Source organism: Saccopteryx leptura, chromosome 6 (genome assembly GCF_036850995.1).
Source record: "Saccopteryx leptura isolate mSacLep1 chromosome 6, mSacLep1_pri_phased_curated, whole genome shotgun sequence".
Taxonomy (NCBI): Eukaryota; Metazoa; Chordata; class Mammalia; order Chiroptera; family Emballonuridae; genus Saccopteryx; species Saccopteryx leptura.
The window spans coordinates 169,673,679-169,699,320 of NC_089508.1; the positions used below are offsets into that span (position 1 = coordinate 169,673,679).

At 40.7% G+C, this 25,642-nt stretch overlaps 1 protein-coding gene and 1 non-coding gene across 2 annotated transcripts; one reads left to right on the top strand and one right to left on the bottom strand.

Moving 5' to 3' along the window:
• Nucleotides 1-2,014: 2,014 nt before the first annotated feature.
• On the bottom strand, nt 2,015-9,574 carry C6H5orf46 (chromosome 6 C5orf46 homolog). Its single transcript, XM_066342409.1, has 2 exons — nt 9,473-9,574; nt 2,015-2,836 (listed from the first exon to the last, which is right to left on the bottom strand). The coding sequence occupies exons 1-2, from the start codon at nt 9,540-9,542 to the stop codon at nt 2,685-2,687; spliced, it is 222 nt and encodes a 73-aa protein (XP_066198506.1). The 5' UTR covers nt 9,543-9,574; the 3' UTR covers nt 2,015-2,684.
• On the top strand, nt 4,188-4,263 carry TRNAS-CGA (transfer RNA serine (anticodon CGA)). The gene has a single exon. It is a non-coding gene; the product is annotated as a tRNA-Ser (tRNA).
• Nucleotides 9,575-25,642: the final 16,068 nt, after the last annotated feature.

Consider the following 25,642-nt stretch of genomic DNA (forward strand, 5'->3'; position numbering starts at 1 on the left):
TCTGGCTGACATTTATCTTATTTAGCGTTTTAATTATTATTGCATTTGCTCATGTCACCTAACCATAAAAACTGCACATTTTTTGAAGAGAAGAGATTTGTAGTCCAAATTTTCCCTTCATAATTTCTGCCTCTACTTTGTATGTATTAAGTGCTTAGAAATACTTGGTGATGGTCCCCTCCCATCCCTCAGTCTTCCCTTGAACAGAAGGAGGATGGCTAGATTTGTCACCTTGAGCAAGAACTACTGTGTCTTTTAACAAAGGTCTCTCAGGATTCTCAGTCAAATTGAGTAGATGGGCTTTTAGATCTGCTCTCTAAGATAGTTTTCCTTAATGAACTAATGAAACAATTTACTAAGTATTTGATACAATTTACAGGGCACTGTGCTATAGCAGTGAACCAAGTCATTTTGTGTTGATCCCTACGTTTTTATTGAAAATATTCATACTGTGGTTTCTCTTCAGATTATATTAAAAATAGTTAATATTTTATATTAAAAATAGGTAAGTTGTTTGAGACATTGATATACCTTATAATGACACTGTGACAAGGTAAAGTGATTGAGAATAACCAGGGAATGAAAAAAGACACCTCCTCATGAATGAAAATCCTCCTCAGAAAACTATTCTACAAACACTGCTACAGTGATTTTTAGGTGAACTTCAGGATAAGAAACCAACCATGAGAAGAGGAAAGAACATTGCAGACAGAAATGAGAGCAAGGACAGGGCGCCTGAAGCGTGTGTAAGTTCCAGGCACAGAAAGAACATTATTCACTCAGAATATAATGAAATAAAATGATAGAAGGGGAGGTGTCATTTCTGAACCCAGAGCTGACTGCAGTCCATCAGTATTTCAGATACTCTACTTTCAGCGTTAGCAGAGAGAAAAAATGTTATTTTAAACCTGGGGAATTCCTCAGGGAAGGAAGAAAAAGAACTACAATATTGTTGTTCCAACCCTTTATATTGCTATTGTTGTGATTTATAGAAATATGAATTCAACTGAATTCTAATCGGTACTTTGTACATAATATTGTTACTCTTAATGTTTGCTTGTCATTTTCCAACTTGTTTGCATTAATAATCATGAGGACACAACTCTTGCTAAAGCAACCACAATAGAAAAAATTACTACACAAAAACAAACACCTGCAAGTTTCAACATTCATGCGTGAGGATTGTATGCAGAATCCTGCCCATCTACATTGTAATATATTGATTTAAGCAGATCAGAGGTTACAAAATGACCCTTAAATCTATACAGGAGTGGTTCTTAATCTGGTAGTAGTCATAGGCCCCATTGAGAAGCTAATAAAAGTTAGAAGCAATTTTTCTAGAAAAATGCAAATAGCCACATTTTAGACAAAATATGAATGAAAAGTTAGGCTATGTGGCTCTTTGGCACCCAGCCATGCAGCCCAGAACATCTCACCAAGGGCTTTCAAAATTTATTGTGTATCAGAATCACCTTGAAAGCTTGTTAAAAGGCGTATCCTTAGCCTTATCCCTGAAAGGTGCAAGATGGAAGGAAGGGAGCTGCATTTTGTGTAAATTCTTCGGGGGACTTCTGAAGCAGATCGATAACAGATTACACTTTTTCAAATTCTGCTTAGGGGTCTCTGAAGGAAAGAATTGGAGAGCAGAGGCTCAGAAAGGTGGTACTCAAAAGTACCTAGAAATTCAGACTGAACTAAATCTTGGAGAGCTGGAATTGGGGCGATGAATGTGGGAGAATGAATAGGGTGAAGTAGAAACAAAAATCGGAGCTGTGTAGACTGGAGCAAGACATGAGGATTGGGACCCAGGCTGAGGTGGATTTCACAGCGGGCGCGACGGGCACGGGCTCTGGGCCCCGACTTCTGAAGGGCCTCGCAAAACCCCAACTTTACACTTTCTTCTAATGACACCAAGTTTGGTTTCATATATGCAATTTTAACATTAATAGTACATAATTTTTTTTATTTATTTAAAAATATAGTTAATATGTATTTTTATTTTCCCTGCCTCTCTCTCTTTATTTTAAGGGACCCAATATTTTCTTCTGCGCCTGGGGCCTCAACTGACCTTAATCCACCTCTGGACTCAGGGGCTTCAGTGCAGACTGGGAACATTAGGAAGATTCTGGGCTGTGTGATCAGCCCCCAGGGCAATTCATCACAATCAAAACCCTCATATAGATTGTCTATGAGGAGCGATTAGCTACTGTCTCTGACCTTTCTGAGTTATTCAAACTAGAAAATAAAGCAGGACTCATCACTATAACAATCTAACACATTATTACACACCACCTTTCCCAAAGAATTACAGTGTGTGTACTGGGCGGGTCCTTTATTCCTTTCATTTTATAGATGAGCAAACTGAGGCACACAAAGGAGAGCCTTGCCCAAGAGCACCCAGTGAAACAGCACCCATGCCATGACCAGAGCCTGGTTTTCTGTCTCTGTGTCCGGTGCTCTTCCTCCTCCTTCCTAGGTCCTGAGATGACGAAATAGTTTATGGAACCCCGTGATGGGAATGCGCTCGCCCCAAGGAGTTCAGGGAAACTCGGCACTTAAGGGAGGGCAACACTTTTCAATTAAAGTCATGCGTTGACGTGTGCCACAATGTTGATTCTTGTTTGTTTTAATACAACGCGGTCATTACCAATGACGACACGGACAAAGCAAGGCTTGTGTGGTGCTCATTTCTCCCTCCTCACAGTGCGGAGGACGAACTTCACCGCGTTCTCAATGATCTCTCTGCCCAAGAGGTTTAAGAAGTGTGGCAAGTCAGGCTTTTTGTCTGAATCCGGTTGGTCATCTGGTTTGTTATCCGGTTTATCATCTGGCTTGTCTGAAAAACACAGCAGAAACTCAGAGGTGATTCTCAGTAGCAAGAAAGGAATGTCTGTCTGCTTTGTAGGGAGCCCCCAGCTCCCATTGGGTACTAAGTTAGCCCCACTAACTAACGTAGGAGCCTCTTGTAGTTGCTTTAAATCAATATTGAATGCCTGCCCAGTGAAAATCTACATGCATTATATTATTATTCCTAAAAACAATCAAACAGACCAACACATATGGATTCTTTGGTAGGTGTTTCCTTTCCTGAATGAGAAGACTGAACCTCATGGAGGTTAACTAACTTGGCGAGAGTTAAGCAGCTGGAATACGCCAGAGTCAGGATTGAAATACAGAGTGTCTGGTTTCATTTCAATTACGTGGACTCTTTCTCCATGTAATCCCTGGGCCCGTGGCAATGATAGTAATGAAGATGAAATAATAATGAGTAGTATTTGTTGACCACATACCTATGACAGAGAACTAACATGCATTGTCTCATTCTGTTCTCACTACAGCCTATGAGATGGGCAAAATGATTATCCCGATTCAAGGTAAAGAGATAGAATTTGAGATAGGCTTAGAAGTTGGTTCAAAGCCACAGTATTAATAAGGGGCAGAAACAGAATGCAGTCTCATGTCTGTCTGGTATTAATTAAAATCTGGACTCTTAAAAAATAATTTTATTTTTTAATTTATTAGGTTGACATGGTTTGCCAAACCATACAGATTTCAAGTGTACAGCTCAATATAACACCCTCTACACACTGTATCGTGCCCCCTAAAATCTGAATTCTTAAGCATTCAGTGATGAACTGCATAGTCTTTGATAGAAAAGTGATCTAACCACCAATGTGTTATAAGATTGAAAGTAGTATAATGACCCTGGCCAGTTGGTTCAGTAGATAAAGCGTTGGCCTGGCATGTGGATGTCCTGGGTTCGATCTCTGGTCACACATGAGAAGTGACCATCCGCTTCTCTTCCTCTCCCTTGCCCCCTTCTCTCTCTCTTCCCCTCTCATAGCCAGTGGCTTGGTTGGTCTGAGCGCATCAGCCTCAGGCACTGAGTATAGCTCGGCTGATTGAGTATCGGCCCCAGACTGAGCTTAATGGGTGGATCTCGGTTAGGGTGCATACAAGAGTTAGTCTTTCTCCCCTCCTCTCACTTAAAAAAAAGTAGTATAATAACAATGATGAGGAGAAATTCAAGCACTTGTAAATCATCTGATAGTTCTGAAAATAATGATTTTTACAAACACTGTACTTTTACCATTGATCAATCTTACGAGGTGTGCATATTTTTGCTCATTAAACTAAGAAACTGAAGAGATTAGGTGGCTTGCAGAAGACTCACAAATAGCAAGAGAGCCCTGGCCGGTTGGCTCAGTGGTAGAGCGTCGGCCTCGAGTGTGGAAGTCCCGGGTTCGATTCCCGGCCAGGGCACACAGGAGAAGCGCCCATCTGCTTTTCCACCCCTCCCCGTCTCCTTCTTCTCTGTCTCTCTCTTCCCCTCCCACAGCCGAGGCTCCATTGGAGCAAAGATGGCCCAGGCGCTGGGGATGGCTCCTTGGCCTCTGCCCCAGGTGCTAGAGTGGCTCTGGTCGCGACAGAGCGACACCCCGGAGGGGCAGAGCATCGCCCCCTGGTGGGCAGAGCGTCGCCCCCTGGTGGGCGTGCCGGGTGGATTATGGTCGGGCGCATGCGGGAGTCTGTCTGACTGTCTCTCCCCATTTCCAGCTTCAGAAAAATACAAAAAAAAAACAAAAACAAAACAAAAAAAACCCACAAAAAACAAATAGCAAGAGAATATGACACTGTAAGTGGAGGCCTCTTACTCTTGACTTTTAATCAGGTGCCCTTTAGAATGAGGCCAGGGATCCAGAGAGTGAGGTTGGAGGTTGGAGGTTGCAGGGTTGGCTTTAGTAGTGGTCTAAATGGCTCCAGAGATTAGAATGAATGAAAGAGGGGCAATGAGCAGCTATTTGTGGCCTCCCCACTGCACCCTGGTGCCAGGATGGAGTTGGATCTTTTTTTTTTTTTTTTGCATTTTTCTGAAGCTGGAAACAGGGAGAGACAGTCAGACAGACTCCCTCATGCGCCCGACCGGGATCCACCCGACACGCCCACCATGGGGCGACGCTCTGCCCACCAGGGGGCGATGCTCTGCCCATCCTGGGCATCGCCATGTTGCAACCAGAGCCACTTTAGCGCCTGGGGCAGAGGCCACAGAGCCATCCCCAGCGCCCGGGCCATCTTTGCTCCAATGGAGCTTTGGCTGCGGGAGGGGAAGAGAGAGACAGAGAGGAAGGCGCGGCGGAGGGGTGGAGAAGCAAATGGACGCTTCTCCTATGTGCCCTGGCCGGGAATCGAACCCGGGTCCTCCGCACGCTAGGCCGACGCTCTACCGCTGAGCCAACCGGCCAGGGCTAGGAGTTGGATCTTGATCTTGTTTTATTATAGCTTCACAAGCAGTGCCATCAGGTTTGGTAAGTAAAAACACAGGATGCCTAGTTAAATTTCAGATCAGCAATAGTTTTTAGCATAGGAATAAACCATGCAAAATTTAGGTCCTACTTGAACTAAACAAATATTCATTGTTTATCTGAAATTCAAATTTAACTGCGTGTCCTGTATTTACCATAAGTTTTGACTTCAACTTCTAACATTGTGCCCCAGGACTCTGAATGGAGGAGGTGTAACTAGCTTTTCCTGTGGCGGCTGTCAGATTATGTTAGAAGCCTTGCATCTGTATCATATCCTAAAATAGAAACTCTTAGTAAAAAGATACAACGTTCAGTTCTATAAACATTCATTGCTTACTATGCCACAACAAAAGATTTGAAAGGAGCACTAGTTGGGACATATAACCAAAATTAATATACTAATCACCAAGTATTCATTCATTGTTTTTTTGTTGTTATTTAACAAGGATTTTTTTGAGCCTACTATTATGTACACAGCATATGCTAAGTGTTAATGTAAAAATGGATATATATGGACATGATTCTCACATGAAGTGCAGGGCAACGTCAGTCACCATAATAGCTTCGTTTTTGTCATCAGAAGGGGAAAGAAATAGAATGGGTATTTGTGATGATGTGCCTGTGGTGCAGGTACTGGGGGAGTGCTTTCATAGCATGCCTTAATCCTGATTCAGTTCAGTGATGATATTGCAGTTTTACAGGAGAGAAAACAAGACACTCAGAGAAATTAAATGACTCACCTAAAATCACACATCTAGAAAGTGGCCGAGCCAGATTTGGACCTAATGTTTTTTAACTCCACAGACGTTGTTATTTATATGATACTAGCTGTACCCAGCCACGCGTTGCAGTGGCTCAGTCTGGTTAAATGGAAAAGAAAGAAAAGAGAAAGCGCACGTTTGTAATATGTTTAATTTTACAATGCTTGTGGGTATACAATATTTTTTGTTGTTCCATTGTCTGTGCAGATATAGAGATTGTCTGGTTTGCCGAATCTAGAACACACAACATATAATTGTCCATGTGAGAGTGTATGTTGCTTTTATGTCCAACAGATGGCACTGTTTTTCAAAAAAGCATGTTTTTACCTGTCACAGGTGTCAGGTGTGACATCTATATAATAGTAGGTACATAGAAACACACATGTATTTGAATGCAACGTGTCAAAATTTCAAAGCAATCGGTGAAGAACTTTTGGAGATTAAAGATTTTGAACAAACGAACATTTACATTTTTATTTACATAGATAATATTACCTTCAAGCAATTGTCCCCTGAAGACATCTACCAAGTGCAAAACAGACGTCTCTTGCACAGAAAGTGAATTATTTTTGCTGTGTTCTTATCTGCCTACTTGTATAATGAGACTTTTTATTTTAATATGACACTAGGCCCTGGATGGTTGGCTCAACGGTAGAGCATCGGCCCAGCATGTGGAAGTCCTGGGTTTAATTCCTGGTCAGAGCACACAAGAGAAGCACTCATCTGCTTCTACAGCCCCCGCCCCCTTTCTCCTCCGGCAGCCATGGCTCAGTGGGAGCAAGTTGGCCCCAGGAGCTGAGAATGGCTCCATGGCCTCGCTTCAGGCACTAAAATAGCTCAGTTGCCAAGCAATAAAGCAGTGATGGGCAGAGCATCGCCTGGTAGGAGGCTTGCCTTGTAGATCCTGGTCGGCTTGCGTGTGAGAGTCTATCTCTGCCTCCTGCCTCTTATTTAATTAAATAAAGAAAAAATAAATAAAAAATAAAAAAAATGTGACACTAAATGGTCGCTTTTCAATATGCATAGAACTTTGGATTGGAGTGTGTGAAGATCAGGTCCTAACCCCATTCCTTGGACCATGTAAATTTGAGCAGTATTAGGATGTAGTAAGTCACACGTTTTAGAGTCCTACATACCTGAGTTTGATTCATATGTACCAAAAATTAGTCATGTAACCTTGCATACAATACTTAACCACACTCTCAGTGTCCTCATTGTATTATTGTCAGGATTAAAAGATGTTTCAGAAATCTTTTATATATATATATATGTATATATATATATATAAGTGTGTGTGTGTGCATATATATACCACTTATCACAGTATCAGGCCCAAGGTAAGCCCACAATAAATGATCACTGTATTATTATTACTATTTGTAATAATGATAACAAAATGATTCATAGTAGCGTTTTCCTCTAGTATTTTTGGAGATTATGAAAATTAGGAAATAGTAGTAAAATTTTAATAAATTTGAAAATATTGGAAAACAAAACAAAAATTAATAATAATAAAAAATTAAGAAATTTAACATACCTGGAACAAATTATGATATAAAAGACAATAGTTGAATATTTTCTCTTTCCAAATATGGGATAGCCCTTATGTACATTAACTAACTGATTGAGTTTCTTAGTAAATGCAATCATCAAGTTTTGAAAAAATACAACAATGCTGATATTTGTACAGTTTTTAAAATTTACAAGTGATTACAAAAGCATGCTCATTTGATCTGGTGAAGTTTATAATTATCCCATTTTATAGACGAGGAAACTGAGGTTCACGGCAGTGAACTGATTTAACCAGTTTTAGTGTTCATGAGAGACAGAGCTGGGACTGATCTTTAAGATATCAATCTCACCTGCCACTTTACCAGGGAGATGACTTTAGGAGTGGATGGACACAGTAGTCTCTGAGGCCATCTCTACAGTAATTCTGTTGGAGCATCTGCCTGTGTATTGCGCCAGTGGACAGAATGTGACTGAGGATGTGAGTTCTGCCAAGTTACATGTAAAACACTTTCTTAATTAATATAGTTTTTTTCTGAAGCTGGAAACGGGGAGAGACAGTCAGACAGACTCCCGCATGTGCCCGACCGGGATCCACCCGGCACGCTCACCAGGGGCGACGCTCTGCCCACCAGGGGGCGATGCTCTGCCCCTCTGGGGCATCGCTCTGCCGCGACCAGAGCCACTCTAGCGCCTGGGGCAGAGGCCAAGGAGCCATCCCCAGCGCCGGGGCCATCTTTGCTCCAATGGAGCCTTGGCTGCGGGAGGGGAAGAGAGAGACAGAGAGGAAGGAGGGGGGGGGCGGTGGAGAAGCAAATGGGCGCTTCTCCTATGTGCCCTGGCCGGGAATCTTAATATAGTTTTTGAAAAAGGCAGGGAGAAGAGGGACAGAGAGGCAGGAACATTGAGCTGTTCCTGTATGTGCCCTGACCGAGAATCGAACCAGCAACCTCTGTGCTTCGGGGTGATGCTCCAACCAACCGAGCTATCCAGCCAGGGCTTAAAACACTTTCAAGGGCAATGTCTGCACTGTCTGTGTTTTCTGACCGATCATTCTGAATAGAGACAAATCAAGACCTCACCATCTTCTACAGACCAAAAAGAAACGAATGAATGAGAGTTCTGCATGCCGCCTGATGTTCCTCTCTGTGCTCAAAACAGACATGAAAGTAGGTGCTCAGTTATGCTGGAAGGGACCGAGGGCCTTAGGTCCCGGTCCCAGGTGCGGCACTGCTGCCTTGGCCATGCTCCATCCAGTAGCTGCCCCTTTGCAAGCTTCATTTCCTTTTGCAAGGCTTATTAACCTGCCGAAAGGGAAATGATAAAACTCTGCATGTTTACATAAAAAGGAGTATGATGAGACTCAAATGAGATAATACATGATACTAATACTTATTGGTGCTCATTATGGACCAGATACTTCTCTAATTTTCTTGACTCTTTAATTTCTCATGCTAACTATTGATATTTTATATGTGAGGCTCAGAGAAGTCCAGTAAAATGCCTGATGTCACATTTCTGATTAGTCACGAAGCCAGTCCTAGGAGTCCTATTCCAGAGTGCATACTCTTCACCTGTAAACATTATTAGTCATAATCACCAAAAAATAAACACCCAGGCTCTCCTAATTTATAACATAATAGTGTCACTGTTATCATATGGATATGTAAGAAAGAAATCATTTTAAACTTCATACATTCACTGAGGATAGAAGCTGTCACTGAAGTACGTTGGAATAAAAACACTATTTTTTGTTAGAAGATCTGCTGCTTGTCCCTTAGTCCAGTGCCCAAAGGTCCCTCCCCCTCTCTGCTTTTTATGTTCTGGATCAGGGCCACCAACTTCCTCCAACTGTGGCTCACTCTGCCCACTGCACGAGCTGTGACTGCAGGCACTTACCAGCACGGCAAGTCAGGATTAAGACAAGCAGCCCCAGGACCATTGTCATTCGAAGCGATGAGGCAGCCATGTTTGTTGCACTGGGAATTGGTGCAGAGAAAGCGTTCCAATGCTCCTGAAGCCTTGCTCCCTTTATAGGACATTCACGGGTGACATCATCTGCTGTGGAATTTAGGTTGTTGCACAAGGTGTCTACACAGCCTCTTCATTGGATCTAACAAGCCCTGCCCTATCTTTCAAACCTACAGTTTTTCATATAGGGACAGGAAAGCCCTCTTGCTTTTTCTATAACGTGTAGTTTTAAATGATGCGGCAATAACTCTTTTAGAGGCAGTTCCTGTGCCAGTATTGACAATCAGATGGGTATCAGACAGCATTATTATTCAGCGCCAGGTAGCAAGTATTCAATCAGATTGGTGAGGTGTGCCTACTCCCATCCCTGCACACTCTGCTTCTTTCCCCATGCTCTGAGCTAATTACTTGTCCCCATAGGGCATGTCCATTCACACCCCCATGCAACCCCCGTGCCTTTGTTCACACTCTGTTTTTCATGGGATGCTTTCTTCATCATCTCCCCTTGGAATGTTCCCACTATTTTGTCAGGCTCAGGTTCAAATGCTCCCTTCTCTGTGAACCTTTATGACGAGCCTTTCACTCTACGCCAGAGAGTTAGTTGCTCCATCATCTGGCGTATAGAACCCTTGGACTATTTATTGGTTGAGAACTACATACTTTAATAGCTCTCTTCTCTTTCAGCCTATGGATCTCTTAAGGTCAGAATGTTTCGTTCACTCCTGAATCCTCAAGGGGCCTAATATTGTGCGTGACAGTGGCTCCAGCTTTGACTTCCTTGGGAAGCTTGTTCTGATTTTTCCAAAAAGCACAAGGTGTTTCTCGCCTGTACCGCCTAGGTCCCTGATCACATGTCTCCACCAATAGGCTGTAAGCTTCTTAAAGGCAATATTATCATTTTCAGAGTTGAATGCATAGTACTTGAGGCATATAGCAACCATGAAAATAATAATAAAATGAGTGTACACAATGAAGAGAACTATTGGGCTTGAGAGGCTGCTATGCATCTAGATGGAAAATATCCTTCCTTTTAGTTATAAACACTCAAGGGGATACAATTTGTTTTGAGTCTAGAAGATGCTGGTTATCCTGAGGAATGCGGTAAGTTCAGTGAATTGAAGTGAGAACTTGTGGGTTCCTGAACTTACAGTTTTTTGTTGTTGTTGGAGGGCCCTTTTAATAAATGGTGAGATGAACTGGGCTCTGGAAAGAGGGGGCTTGTATAGCGTCGCAGAACCATGGCAAAGACATGGCCCTCTTAGCCCCGGTTTCGTACCCTTCACAAGGCACCGAACTGCACTTGAAAGCCATCGAGCTGCTCTGCCTGGCTCCGTCCAGGTCTTTCATTTCATCTTCTCAGGAACACTCTGATCCTGCCTCTCCTAACAAGTAGTGATCTAGAGATAGTGGTCCACAGCAGGAAGTTATCAGGGAGTTAGAGCGACGCCACTGTAGTCATTGCTTAGTACTGAGCGCTGCACGTGTCCAAGGGTCTGTTGAAGAAATGACATTCCAGTGTCTTCTATCAGCAACGGACCCTGACTTGTGGCTTTACTTACCTGGGAAAGGGTGGCAATACCTTTCACTTTTTACACGTTTTGAGCCTAGAGGGGCCTATATTTCTGAGCTACTATAGGAACGCTGTACTGGCTAAAGCTCTGGATATTGCAACCTAGGAGGGAGACCTGCTGGCTGCTCAAGGACTTCAGCCGAAAGGGGCATGCAGAGAAGTCCTGAATCAGATGCTTCAGGTGATCTGGTGTCATGGCTATAGCACTATCTCCAGGGGCGGGATAGCTGGCTTCTACTGTCAGTACTATTACTCCCCATGTGACATGATTGAAGACATGCTGGGCCTGACAGTCTGTTTTCCCTGCTATATTCTTTTCTCATCTCTTGGTTTATTATTGTTAGCTTTAGATTTCAGCTAAAATGTCTTTCTCTTTGGTGAAAATGTGTGTGGCCCACTAATTCACCTCAGATGCCTCTATTATAACCGTTTATGCACTTTGTATTCTTCCTTATTGCCACTTAAGTATTATTTTTGTCTGATTATTTAATGTCTCTCTTCCCAAGAGATGTCACATCACAGGATGGAAGGATTCTGGTCTATGTTGTTCATGGAGAGAGCTTGTGTTTCTAGGACAGTGCCTTATACACACACAATACCCAAGAAATATGTACTGAATAGATAGCTTAATGAATAATTTTGAGAAGAGAAGCCTGGATTCGTGTAATAGTTCCATCAGTTCTTATCTGCATGACTCTGACAAATGATTGATACCACTCTAAGTCGCAGTTTCCTCATCTGTCAAACTGGGACATCTTATAATTTCCTGCCTACTTATCTGCATTTGTTTGAAGATAGAGGAGATAACAGATAAACTGCGAAGAGCCTATAATGCATGCTACCTTAATAGAAGTTAAGAAGATGTGACTTATCTTCCAATGACATAAGCAAATGAACTTGACTCAAAGTAGAGGAGAAACTGGAATCAGAAAGATGGTTTTAAAAAGGCTGGGGAGAGGAAGATGAGGACCTGTTTCCAGAGGCCCTTCGAGTTTGGTAAGACGATATGAGAATGAGAGAGATATGGAATGCTTTAATTCCTATGGATATTTATGTCCATAATTGAAAATCGTCAGAGTTCTTCCTTAGGGTAGGAAAGAATTACAATCTGGGTTGGAAATCACACAGAGAGCTTTTGATGTATGTCATGATTAAGAGTGTGGGAGTAGGGACCAGAGAGAACTGGGTTTGAGTTTCAGGTTTGCTACTTACAAGTTGTGTGACCCTGTGACCTAAGAAATATTTTCTAATTTCTTTTTGCCTTGGATCTAATGTCTGCAGAATAGGGATAATGCTATCTTTCAGAGCTGTTACGAGGATTGGTTCTGAAAATACATGTAAACAGTCAACACAGTGCCTTGTACATACTAAGTGGAAAATTAATGGTAGACTTATTCTGTTCTGTTCTGCCCTGTCTGGTCTGATCCTATTCTGTTCTGCCTTGGGTTGTCCCAGAGGAGGGAGTGACAGTCAGCCATGCAAGCAGGATCAGGGCTAATAATAATATGAATAGTTAATAACAATAGGTTAATGTTGTTAACTCTGGCCAAATTACAAACTAGATGCAACATCTCAACAAAGCTGTTGGGAGACTGCCATAATTATCCTAATTTTATATAATGAAATTCAAGCTTGGAGAAGTTAAGTAATTTTTCCTGGGTTACTGGTCATGTCTGAGCTAGAGCAGGGGCTTGAACTTCAAGACATGTGACTTTAAAGTTTACGCTCTTAACAACGCCATTATGTCGTGTGTGCACGTGCTCAGGGCAGCTACTGGAGAAAGCCTGGGTCAGACAGAGCCCTGCATTCAGGCCAGTTTGTCCGAAGATCACCCGTGTCACCTCCGTTTTCCCAATTAGTCTCTAGGTCAGTTTCCCATTGACTACTTAATGAAGGTCTGACTCACATCATTCACGTCTGTTTTAGCTCAGTTTGATGTAGCAAATATGCCTTCTTTTAAAACAAAAATTTTTTTTATTGATTTTAGTGAAAGAAGAAGAGGAGGAGAGAGAGAGACAGGAATATAGATCTATTTCTGTATGTGCCCTGACTAGGGATGGAACCAGCAACTTCTGCACTTTGGGACAATGCTCTAACCAACCTAGCTATCTGGCCAAGGCACAAATATGCCTACTTAATCCTTGGTGGGAAGTGAATTAGAGATAGGGCTACGGAATGAAATACAAGATGCTCAATTAAATTTGAATTTCAGATAAACAGTGACTATTTTAGCAAAAGCATGTCCCACATATTTCACAGGACATACTTAGAATAAAAAAAAATTGTCGTTTAGCTGAGATTGAAATTTAACTGGGCAGCCTGCATTTTTATTTGCTATATTGAGCAACCCGACCTGAGGAGGTCCCCAGGACTGTTTTTCTTACATTAAACCTCAGCGAAGGAGTGATGGACAGGATTTGGGTGGACAAGTGATAGAAAGGTAATATCTGAAACATTAAAATCATCTATGGGCATGACCAGGCGGTGGTGCAGTGGATATAGTGTCGGACTGGGATGCAGAGGACCCAGGTTCAAGAACCCGAGGTCACCAGCTTGAGTGTGGGCTCATCTGGTTTGAACAAGGCTCACCAGCTTGAGCCCAAGGTTGCTGGCTCAACAAAGGGTCACTTGGTCTGCTGTAGCCCCTCGGTCAAGGCACATATAAGAAATCAATTAATGAGCAACTAAGGAACCGCAATGAAGAATTGATGTTTCTCATCTCTCTCCCTTCCTGTCTGTCTGTCTCTATCTGTCCTTCTCTCTGACTCTCTCTCTCTGCCTCTGACACACACACACACACACACACACACACACACACACACACACACACTATTACCTATGGAAAGTAGATGTTATTGAAGGACCCAAGTTTATCTTTAATATTATATCTGGGGCATGTTCCTTTCACACCCTGTATTATTCATAAGAAAATCACTAGCCCCTCTCTTGCTCTTGGTTTGCTCTAGCTACAGTTGCACGCCAGCCCTTGAAGGGGCACAGGAGACTTTAGGAAGGTCTCCTACTTCCATGGTATCCATGTGCCGAGGAGTGGCCACAGTCTTTGTCATCTGGATCACCTTTCCACACATATCATAGCTTATAACGTAGTCAATCCTCATGGCACCAATCAATTTACTAATTACTTATTCAGTGGCCATTTAGCAAGCTTGCACTATTTGCCAGGTGCCCTGCAAGAACTGGGAACAATGTACAGATGATTTATTATACAATTGTATACCTTAAGCCTATATAATAGCAGTCCCTGACCTTGCCTCTGCTGAGGATGCAAACAGGTAAGCAAATAATTGCAATTTAAATATGAGGAACACTAATGGAGTTAAGGAACAGATTCCTCTGGTAGACCATCAGGGAATGGCTGACGTTGCCTGGGGAGGCAGACATGGAGGCATTATTTGGGGCCTTGGAAAGTGGGTTAGCAGGTGTTTACCATGCGAGCAAGGTGTGGAGAACACGTGGGGTAGGAGGAAGAACATCTGCAAAGGCCCAGGCATGGAAGAGCTTAGTGTATTTCTAGAAACGAGCCCTCAAATTCCTGGGTGTTGATATTAGAAGTAAAAATTAAGGTGAGCTAACCTAATTTCAAAGTTAAATTAATAAACATGCTGAAGAGATAGGAAGAGGGGGAGGGGTAAGAGGAAACAGCACTGGGGGGAGTAGGAATCACGGAACACTGTGTTCACGGCTAGGTTTTCCGCAGTTCCTCTTCCCCTGTTACAATCTAAGGTAAGCACATTGCCACCCATCCAATTACAAGTTAGAAACGCGAATTTTTCACCACAGGGCCCATTGGATCACAAATTTTTGTCAATTCTCATCTCAAATAACCTTCATGATGATCAGAATCTTTTTATTGACAGTAAGTGTCATAGTTTAGGACTTCCTCTTTTTTTTTTACATTAACTTAGATTTAGTGTGATGGATTCAAGTTTCCCATTGAATATAACACCCTCACCCCCATGTCCCCATTTACACCCCTTTTGCCCCCAACTCCCTCCCCCTTCCCTCTGGGATTTGCTATCCTGTTATCCCTATCTCTGTGTTATGTATATATAGTTTCACTAATCCCTTCACCTTCTCTAACCCTATCCTCTCATCCCCCTTCCCTCTGACAGCTGTCTCTCTGGTCCCTGTGACACCACCTCTGCCTTTTTTTTTTTTGTTCCTCAGTTCACTTTGTTCCTTAGATTCCACATATAAGTGAGATCATATGATATTTGTCTTTCTCTGTCTGGCTTATTTCACTTAGCATAATAGTCTTCAGATCCATCCATGCCGTTGCAAAAAGTAAGATTTCCTTCTTTTTCACGGCCACATAATATTCCACTGTGTATATGTACCACTATTTTTTTTTTTTTTTTGTATTCTTCTGAAGCCAGAAACGGGAGGCAGTCAGACAGACTCCCGCATGCACCTGACCGGGATCCACCTGGCACGCCCAGCAGGGGGCGATGCTCTGCCCATCTGGGGCATTGCTCTGTTGCGACCAGAGCCACTCTAGCGCCTGAGGCAGAGGCCATGGAGCCATCCCCAGCGCCCAGGCCATTTTGCTCCAATGGAGCCTCAGCTGTGGGAGGGGAAGAGAGAGACAGAGAGGAAGGAGAGGGGGAGGGGTGGAGAAGCAGATGGGCGCTTCTCCTGTGTGCCCTGGCCGGGAATCGAACCCAGGACTTCTGCACGCCAGGCTGATGCTCTACCACTGAGCCAACTGGCCAGGGCCTGTACCACTGTTTTTTAATCCACTCATCCACTGATGGACACTTGGGCTGTTTCCAGATCTTGGCTATTATAAACAATACTGCAATGAACATGGGGGTGCATTTCTTCTTTTGAATCAGTGATTTGGTGTTCTTAGGATATATTCCTAATAGTGGGATGGCTGGGTCAAAAGGCAGTTCCATTTTTAATTTCTTGAGGAATCTCCATACTATTTTCCACAGAGGCTGCACCAGTCTGCATTCCCACCAGCAGTGCAGGAGGGTTCCCCTTTCTCCACATCCTCGCCAGCACTTATTCTGTGTTGTTTTGTTAATGAGTGCTATTCTGACTGGTGTGAGGTGATATCTCATTGTGGTTTTAATTTGTATTTTTCTAATGATTAGTGATGTTGAACATTTTTTCATATGTCTATTGGCCATCTATATGTAGGACTTTCTCTTGATCGTTACCATAGCAATCCAGTCTTTCTGATGTCTGACCCTTACCTCCTTGACATTGGTGTCATGTTTATCATTCTAAAACCTAAGTGTATTTAATTCCTCTGTCATTTCCCTTCTCCATAATTTCCATGGCTCCTTACTGTATCTAGAGCAATTATTTATATTTCTCTCTTAGTCCATGGTTCCAGCTTTATCTCAGTCATAGTATTGAATGTCTTAGAGTGCAGGGTCTGTGGTCGGATTGCTGGATTCCATTGCTGACTTCATCAGGGCTAGAATCTGGCTGGTATGCATTCAAATGCTTATACTGATTGTTTCTCTCCTGTCCACTGTGAAGGGTCAGTATCTGTACCTTCATTGTTATATATAATTCTTCCAGTTCCTGACAGTACAATCTGGCAAGTCGTTAACACTCTCTAAACTTCAGTTCTCCATCTTTCCTATAAAAGTAACAAGAGTCGGAGCCTCATAAAACTTTTATGTAAATGAGATCATGCTAATAAGAATTGTTACTATGTGTCTTATAACCTCTCACACTCTCTAAGCACATACCTTCCTCTCTTAACTTATCAGGCATGCCTCCAGACTGCTGTTTATTCTATCTCCCTGTTAGTTTTGTTTGGAATATCCAATCCTGACCAACCCAACCTTCAAATATTACATCCTTCAGAAAAACATCGTGACCACATCCCTGACCTAACCCATGGCAATATTAATTACTCCTGCTGTATGCTTACTCCGCACATACCTCTTTTGTAATATGTGTTACATTGAATCACAAGTTATTGTTTTCTGTTTGACACCTTCATTAAGCGGCAGCCTCCTAAAGCATGAGCCACGCTTTGTTTACCCTCAAATATCCTTTACCCACAACTAGGCCTGACAAGTAGACTGTGGAGTAAAGGAAGTGGGTAGTCAATGGATCCTCATGGAGTGTGTGAATGGACTGTTGGGCCAGTGGCTGGAGGTGATTGCAGAGCCCCACTGGAATGAGAGGCAAGGCTAAAGCTGATAGATCAGGTCCAAACAATGAAGGCAGTTAGGAATCCAGCGGCTTTTGTTTTTCTAGCAGCTAAAGCTGGGCTGAGGGTTGAGGCAGAAGAGCAACTTGGTCATGGGTCACGTAGGTACTTCAGAAAGAATGAGGGAACCTTAAAAAAAGCAAGTAAGCATTAACAATCACATGGAAATAGTGATTTTCCCTACATTGTGAAGACCCTCACACTAAACTCCAGGATATAAATATCTCTATGCTAGTCATATGTCAGTTACCTATGCCAGATAAGGGTAATAATACTTAAATCACAAGGCTCTCCTAGTACCAGGTAGTAGATAGCAGAATTAATCTAAAAACTATAAATTGAGAATTATAAATGGAAGGAAAATTGATTAATGAAAGGAGGCTTATGTACTGAGTTGATAATGGAGATAAAAATAGATCCATAGAAAACAGCCATTTGATCCAAAAATAGGCCTAAAGGGGGAGAAAATAAAGAATAGATGGAATCAAAATAAAACATCTAGAAACACTAAATTTTGTGGCACCCTATTAATAATTCTCACTGTAAACAGTCTACACATATCAATAAGACAGATGGTTAGACTCTACTGTACAGACAAACTCACTTTAAATATAAAGACATAGATAAGAGTAAGTGAATATAAAAAGTATGTATCATCAAACACTAATCAAAAGGAACCTGGAATGGAAATATTAATGCAGAAAATATAGTATTCAGCAAAAGAAATATTATCAGAAATAAAGAGGGACATTGCATGATCATGAAGTGAGCAATTCATCAGAAAGATATGGCAATTCTAATTAAGCCCCAGAATATGTGTAGCGAAAACTGACAGACAAAAAAGAAAAAAAAAAGAAATACACAAATTGACAGTTATAGATGGGAGCTTCAGAACTAGTCTCTCAGTGATTGATAGAACAAGCAGAAAAGCAAGAAGGATATAGAAAACCTGGATACCACTATTAACCAAATTCACCTAAATGACATTGTAAAATACCCTGGTTCTCACTAGCAATGCATGAGGGTTCCAGTTGTTCCATATCATAACCAACCATTCTTATTACATCTTTTTGATTCTAGCCATACCAGTGGGTATGAAATGTGATCTAATTTTGACTTTGATTTGTGTTTCCCTAGTAGCTAGTAATACTGAGCATCTTTCACTCAGTATGCTTGCTGACCCACTCATTTTTGAAACCAGCATTTCTACCATAGTCAGAAAAAGAAACCACAAGAGAAGAAAACTACAGATCAATCTCCCTCAGAAACATACACATAAAAACCCCAAAGAAAGTACCAGCAGGTAAAGTAAGTAAGGCTTATACGTGGAATGTAAACCTCGTTTAATATTTGAGAAATTAATAAACATAATTTACCATATAATTATCTCAATAGATGCACAGAATCACTTAAGAAAATTCAATATTCATTATATGCATTTACCTCTCAACAAGCTAGAAATAAAATAGAAATTCCTCAGTTTGATGATGAGTATGATGCATCCATTGCTGACCTCATGCTTAATGTTGAAGGATGAATGCTTTCCCTCAAGATCAGTAATGACACACTGATGCCCTCCCTCATTACCCCTTTTTGCTATTGCACTGGGGTGTCTTACCAGTGCAACATGTCAAGACAAAGAATGGAAAGGCATCCTGATTGTGAAGGAAGAAACAGAACTGTTCCTACTTACAGAAGACATGACTGCCCATGTAGGAAATCCCAAATAATGCACAAAAATGCTACTAGAACTGATAAATGTATTTAATGTGGATGCAGCCAGGATGCAAAGTTAACGCACAAAACTCAATTGTACATCTTTGTACTTTCAAAGAACAAATGGAAATTGAAATTAAAACATACCATTTCCAGTTTATTAATTTCTCAAGCCCATAAAAAGTTAGATATAGCCTGACCTGTGGTGGTGCAGTGGATAAAGTGTCAACCTGGAATGCTGAGATCACTGGTTCAAAACCCTGGGCTTGCCGGGTCAAGGCACATATGGGAGTTGATGCTTCCTGCTCTTCCCCCCCCTTCTCTCTCTCTCTCTGTCTCCTCTAAAATGAATAAATAAATTAAAAAAAAAGTTAGGTATAAATCTAACAAAACGTGCATGTTATATAAACTGATAACTATATAATTTTTTTGAGAGAAGTCTTAAAAATGGCCAAAAAATTTGAGAGATGTATTATATTCATAGATTGAGATACTAGATATTGTTAAGATGTGAACACTTCCCAAAGTGATTTTATATAGAATCTAATAAAGTGATTTTAAAGCTCATATAAAGGGAAAAAACTAGAATAACCAAAAACAATTTTGAAAAAAAAAAAGAAACAGCTTTGAGGAGTTCTTCTAACTGATTTCAAGACCTCTATAAAGCGCCATAAGTAAGACAGTATTATATTGGAGAAAGACAGGATTATTGATGGAAAAGAATAGAGTCCAGAAGTATACTCAACTGAATTTTCAACAAAGGTGCAAAGGTCATCCAATGGAGAAAAGATGATCTTTTCAATGTATGATGCTGAAACAATGGGACATCCCTACACACACACACACACACACACACACACACACACAACCATTATCTCCATTTATACCTTGTACAATATATAAAAATTAATTAAGACTGTGTCACAGACCGATATGTAAAAACTTAAACTCTAAAATGTTTAGAAAAAAATACAGAGGAAAATCATTATGTCCTTGAATTAGACATTAGACAGAGATTTCTTAAACACACCAACAAACATGATGCAGATACACAAAAAGACACTATTAAAAAACAAAAACAAGCCACAGACTAGGACAAAACTCCCATATTCACGCATCTGTTAAAGGATCTATAGCCAGATATATAAATTATTCTCAAAACCAATAGGAAAATAACCAAATTTACCAAAGGGAAAAATATTTGAACAAATATTTCATCAAAGTAGATACATGGGTAACAAACACAGAAAAAAATACACTGTGGCATTTTTCATCAGAGAAGTGCAAATTAAAACCAGAATAAGAAACTGCTACCTACTTATCAGAATGGCTATAATTAAAAAACAAAAACTAAAAATTGACTATGGTAAGTGCTCGAGAGTATAGAGAGGAACTGGAACTCTCATAGATTGCTGGTAGAAATGTAAACTGGAAAAACAGTTTGGCAGTTTCTTATAGTTAAATATATAGTTAACTATGTGACCCAGCCATCCCACTCCTAGGTATATATTCAAGTGAAATAAATACTTGCATTCACATACATAAAAAATACACTAGATGTTTATAGAGCTTTATTGGCAATAGCCCCAAACTGGAACTAATCCAATGTCCCTCACTGGTGAATAGCTGGACAAACTGGTGCATCTGCGTAAAAGAATACTACTGAGGATTATAGGAACGAATTACTGATACATGCAACAGCATGGGTGAATTTCAGATGCATCATTTTAAGTGAAAGGAGCCAAACTCAAAATGTGGCATATTGTATAATTCTCATTTCACTTACATGACATTCTGAAAAAGGCAAAACAATAGTGACAGGAAATGAACTTGTGGTTGCCAAGCAGGGCTTACTCTGAATGGGCACGAGGGACTTTTACAGGGTGATGGGCATTTTATGTCACGAGGGTGGTCATAGCTACATTATCTGTTTGGCAAAATGCACAGAACTTCATACTTTATTTATGATATGCACACTTAAATTGTATGTAAATTATACCTTAATGTTTTACTATATGTAAATTATACCCTAATAAAGGAAAATGAAAGTTATTACAGTAAGAGCCTTGTGGATGTGTTGGTGGTCGGAATATATAAGGGACTGATGGCTTCCATTTGCATCCCGGCTTTGCAACTTACTTGCTAGGTGGTCTTGGCATTTCTTTTCCTTCTTCTTGGGCCCAAGTTTCTTCATTTTTCCAATGAGAACGTTAAATGGTTGAATGGGATAATGACCAGAGTGCCTTCTAGCCTTGGCATTCTGTAATGACTGAAAAGGGTATTTCTCCGCTTGCTTTTTTATTTTCTCAATCCTTGAGACCAGGCATCTTTATTTTATTATTTTTTTTAATTTTAAAAATTTTATTGAGTTTTTTTTGTGTGAGGTTGGTTTATAAAATTATAATATATATAGGTTTTACATGTACAATTCTATAACACATCATCTGTATGTTGTATCGTGTGTTCACCACCCAACGGCAAGTCTCCTTCCTTCACTGTTTATCCCTCCTCTACCTCCCTGCAGTCCCTTCTCCCTCTGGGAATCACCACACTGTTGTGTTTATGAGGGTTTTTCTTGTTGTTGTTTTGGTGATTTTTTTTTTTGCTTAATCTCTTCAACTTTTTCACCTAGCCCCCCTCCCCTCTGACAGCTGTCAGTCTGTTCTCTGTGAGTCTGTTTCTATTTTGTTTGTTTAGTTTGTTCATTAGATTCCCTGTATAAGTGAAGCCATATTTGTTTTTCTCTAACTGGTTTATTTCATTTAGTGTAATGCTCTCCAGGTCCATCCATGCTGTCACAAAAGGAAAGATTTTCTTCTTTTTTATGGCTGAGTAGTATTGCATGGTGTCAGTGTACCACAACTCGCTTACTGGTAGGCAATAGAACTGCTTCCAAATCTTGGCTGTTGTAAATGATGCTGCATTAAACAGAGGGGTGCATATATCCTTTCTGTTAAGCCTAATCTGGAGGGACCCGAAACATTGAAGACACGAACAAAGTCCGTCGATTACACACCAAAGCTTTATTGTGTAGCTTGGCCAAGCAGCAGCTCCTCCAACAGTGGTCTGAGGGAGCGCACGCCGGCCCTTTGTTCTACCTAGTTTTTATAGTTTTGTAAGTGGGAAGTACAGAAGCAAAAATTATAATTAGGAGCCCCTTACCACTATTGGTTATAGTCATATGTCCTTTAACATGATAGGACCACGTTCAATTTGCAAGCCATACATTATTTTGGAGAAAACAAAATTTACAAGTCAACACAATGGTAGGAAGATTTCTCTTTACATATTAAGAGGCTTTCTTATATTATCTAGTGTTTATCTGCTATCTCTCTGTCTAGAGTCACACGTGTTAACCACACGCATTTACATAGGAGAGGTAGTTTCTGTGGGGACAATGCCCACAAATGGCTCATAGTTATAAGAAAAGGTTTATTTTGGCTTTTCTCTCCCTGCACCTGGCTAGCCATTCACCCCTTTCCCCACAGGCATGGTGGAATGTCTGGGGATCCATGTTTCCCCCCCCTTTGCATTTACAATACAATGCCAAGGGCTATCCTGGTTATGTCAATCACACAGTACAGAGACTATTCTCACAATTTCTCTGCACACCTTAACCCAAATTAATAAAATGTTCTCCAAGACTCTTAAAATATTAATATTAATTCTGTAGTTTTTGGTACCTTACAACACCTGCTGGTGAAGTGGCTCAGTGGCTCCTCACTTTCAAATTAGTTTTTTAGGTTTCTTTGGATATAGTCCCAGAATTGGAATTGCTGGGTCATAAAAGCAGTTCCATTTTTAATTTTTTGAAGACACTCCATACTGTTTTCTACAGTGGCTGCACCATTCCGCATTCCCACCAACAGTGCATCTAAGTTGCCTTTACTCTACACCCTCCCCAGCACTTGTTGTTTCTTGATTTATTGATGAGCGCCATTCTGACTGGTGTGAGGTGATATCTCACTGTGGTTTTAATTTGCATTTCTCTGATGGTTAGTGATTTTTGAGTATCTTTTCATATGTCTATTGGCCATGTAGCCATCCTTTTTGCACAACAAAGGAAACCATCAACAAAATAAAAAGTAAATCTATGGAATGGGAAAAATATTTGTAAATAATATATCTGATAAGGGATTCACATCCAAAATTTATAAAGAATTTATATAACTCAACACCAACAAAATAAATGATCTAATTAAAAAATGGGCAGAGAACCTGAATAGATACTCTGCAGAGACTAGGCATCTTGGCTGCGGTCTGGGCTGGGCCCATGTTCTGAGATATTAGGATACACGACAGGTTGGCATGTGGTAGGAATGTCTTGGGCTGGAGTTAATCAGGCCACCACCTTCATTCTTTACAGACTCCCTTTACCAAAATATTTATGGTTGAGCTCTGAGCAGCTGCCATCAACAGCTACCCAGACAGAGTCTGGGGATAGACAAAACACGATAAAACAATTATCTCACACATTGCTAGACACCTTGCTTTCGATCTGTCTTGCTTGAATAGCTCAGTTTAGTTTAGTAAGAATAATTTGCTCCTAAGGCCGTCTCCCATGTGAGAACTCATGCATTTCTCACAATTACCTACCTGAAATGTAGGCCAGGATGGGTATAATTATCATCCTTTTGTAAATTTTTACAAAGAAAAAACAAAAATTAGCCACAATAATAAAAAAATAAAGTGTGGATATTTTAATTCACTAATCTAATATCACTCTACTATTAAGGGCCAGAGCTTAGACTTGCACTCAGTCCTACTTGATGATACAATGAGTGATAAGAATGTATTTAACTAGGTTCTAATCTGGAACTTATAAACCTGGTTACTTCTCATTTACTTATTTAGTCATTCCTGCATTTATTCATTTATTTACAAATACCTTCTGACCTATACTTAAAGAGAAGGCTTTACATGGGATAGAATTGGTAGACATCACTGGAAAACAAAGCTATGGGAGTAACTGAGGCTATTCAAGGAGAGTAGGTGGACCTAGGAGAGAAGAACTTTAGGCAGGAGCTGGAGAAACACCAACTTTTAAGAACCCAATGAAGTGAGAAGCCCTATAGAAGTTAAGAAACTATCAGAAACACAGAAGGAAAAAAGCAGATAATTAGATACTGTGGAAATCCAGGGAAGAGAGACACTATGGAGGGGGATCTGTTCTGTTGTGTTGGATGCTACTCAGAGATCAAGGAAGGTCAGGATTGTGATGTTATTAATCAAGCAACAAAGAGATCAAAGGTCATTTGCAGAAGGCATGCCCATCTTGTTCTGTGATAAGCCTCATTAGATGGTGTGAGTCAAGATAAAAGATTCCTGGATGATAAGCATCTCTTAGGGCCGGTGTCTTCTCTGGGCCACACAGCTGTTGACAGCAGCTCTTTTCTACTTCAGATATGTATATGAAATGTAAAAATCTCTAATGTAAGGTAGAATGTGATAAAGTTATCATCCTGGCATATAGAGGAGAGATCATGTTCTGCTCTTGCTAACTCTGTTGCTCCCATCTTAAATGTCCCATTGAATTCATCACTGCATGTTATAAAATGTTTTAAAATTTAAAGTCTCATATGATGAAAAGGCTTAAATCAGGGTAGTTAATTGTTTTCAAAGGTTTCAGTCAACTCCTCATCATCTGCTTAGAGCCTGCTTCTATTGTCCCCCCAAGTGTGCACACTTTGCTTTTATACTTCTTCCTTTTTTTTGGCGAGTGAGAGAGGGACTGATAGGGATAGACAGACAGTAAGGAAGAGAGATGAGAAGCATCAGTTTTTTGTTGTGGCACCTTAGTTGTTCATTGATTGCCGTTTCATATGTGCTTTGACCAGGGGGCTACCGCAGAGAGAGTGACCCCTTGCTCAAGCCAACAATCTTTGAGCTTAAGACAGTGACCCTGGGTGTTGTGTCTACGCTCAAGCCAACAATCCTGCGCTTAAGATGAATAAACCCGTGCTCAAGCCAGCGACTTTGGAGTTTTGGACCTGACTCCTCTGCATCCCAGGCCAGTGCTCTATCTACTGCACCATCTCGTCAGGCACTCTTATACTTCTAAAGATAAGCGGTTCTTAGGACAATTTAGTGGATGCCATATAGCATAGACTCTAAAGGCAGTCAAGACTAGGTTTATAGACACATCCCTTCCAATGATACCTTGGTTAAGTCACTTAATCTCTCTAAATCTCAGTTTTCTTATCTGTAAAATGGAAATTATAATACCTAGCTCTCAGAGGTGTCAAGAGACTCAACAGGTAGTGATGCATGTAAAGGAACTAGCACATGTTTAAAAATAGTATGTTTAAAAAATGATAGTACAAAGAAAAGTTAGATGCTCCTTAACAGTAGAATAAACCTATTAAAATCCAACGTCATTGAACAAAGTAAAATATAGTATATACACTGTACTACTTTACTTAATGATCATTATCATAGATGGAAAGTGAGGCTGGTCTCAAAATGCTAGATATAAATCACTACATATTTTATCCATTCGACAAGGATTGGATCAAAAATGAAAGGCACATTTCTTTTAGAAAACCCAAGTAGAATTCAGTAAATGTGCAAAACTACAGGCTGATACCCCTGATGAAAGGTGAGTAAAATGGTG

Bases quoted from the DNA above. Each gene is read 5' to 3' on its own strand.
- C6H5orf46 (XM_066342409.1), bottom strand. From the start codon at position 9,542: ATGGCTGCCTCATCGCTTCGAATGACAATGGTCCTGGGGCTGCTTGTC. The intron at 2,837-9,472 runs GTAAGTGCCTGC...TGTGTTTTTCAG, and splicing joins AATCCTGACTTGCCGTGCTG to ACAAGCCAGATGATAAACCG.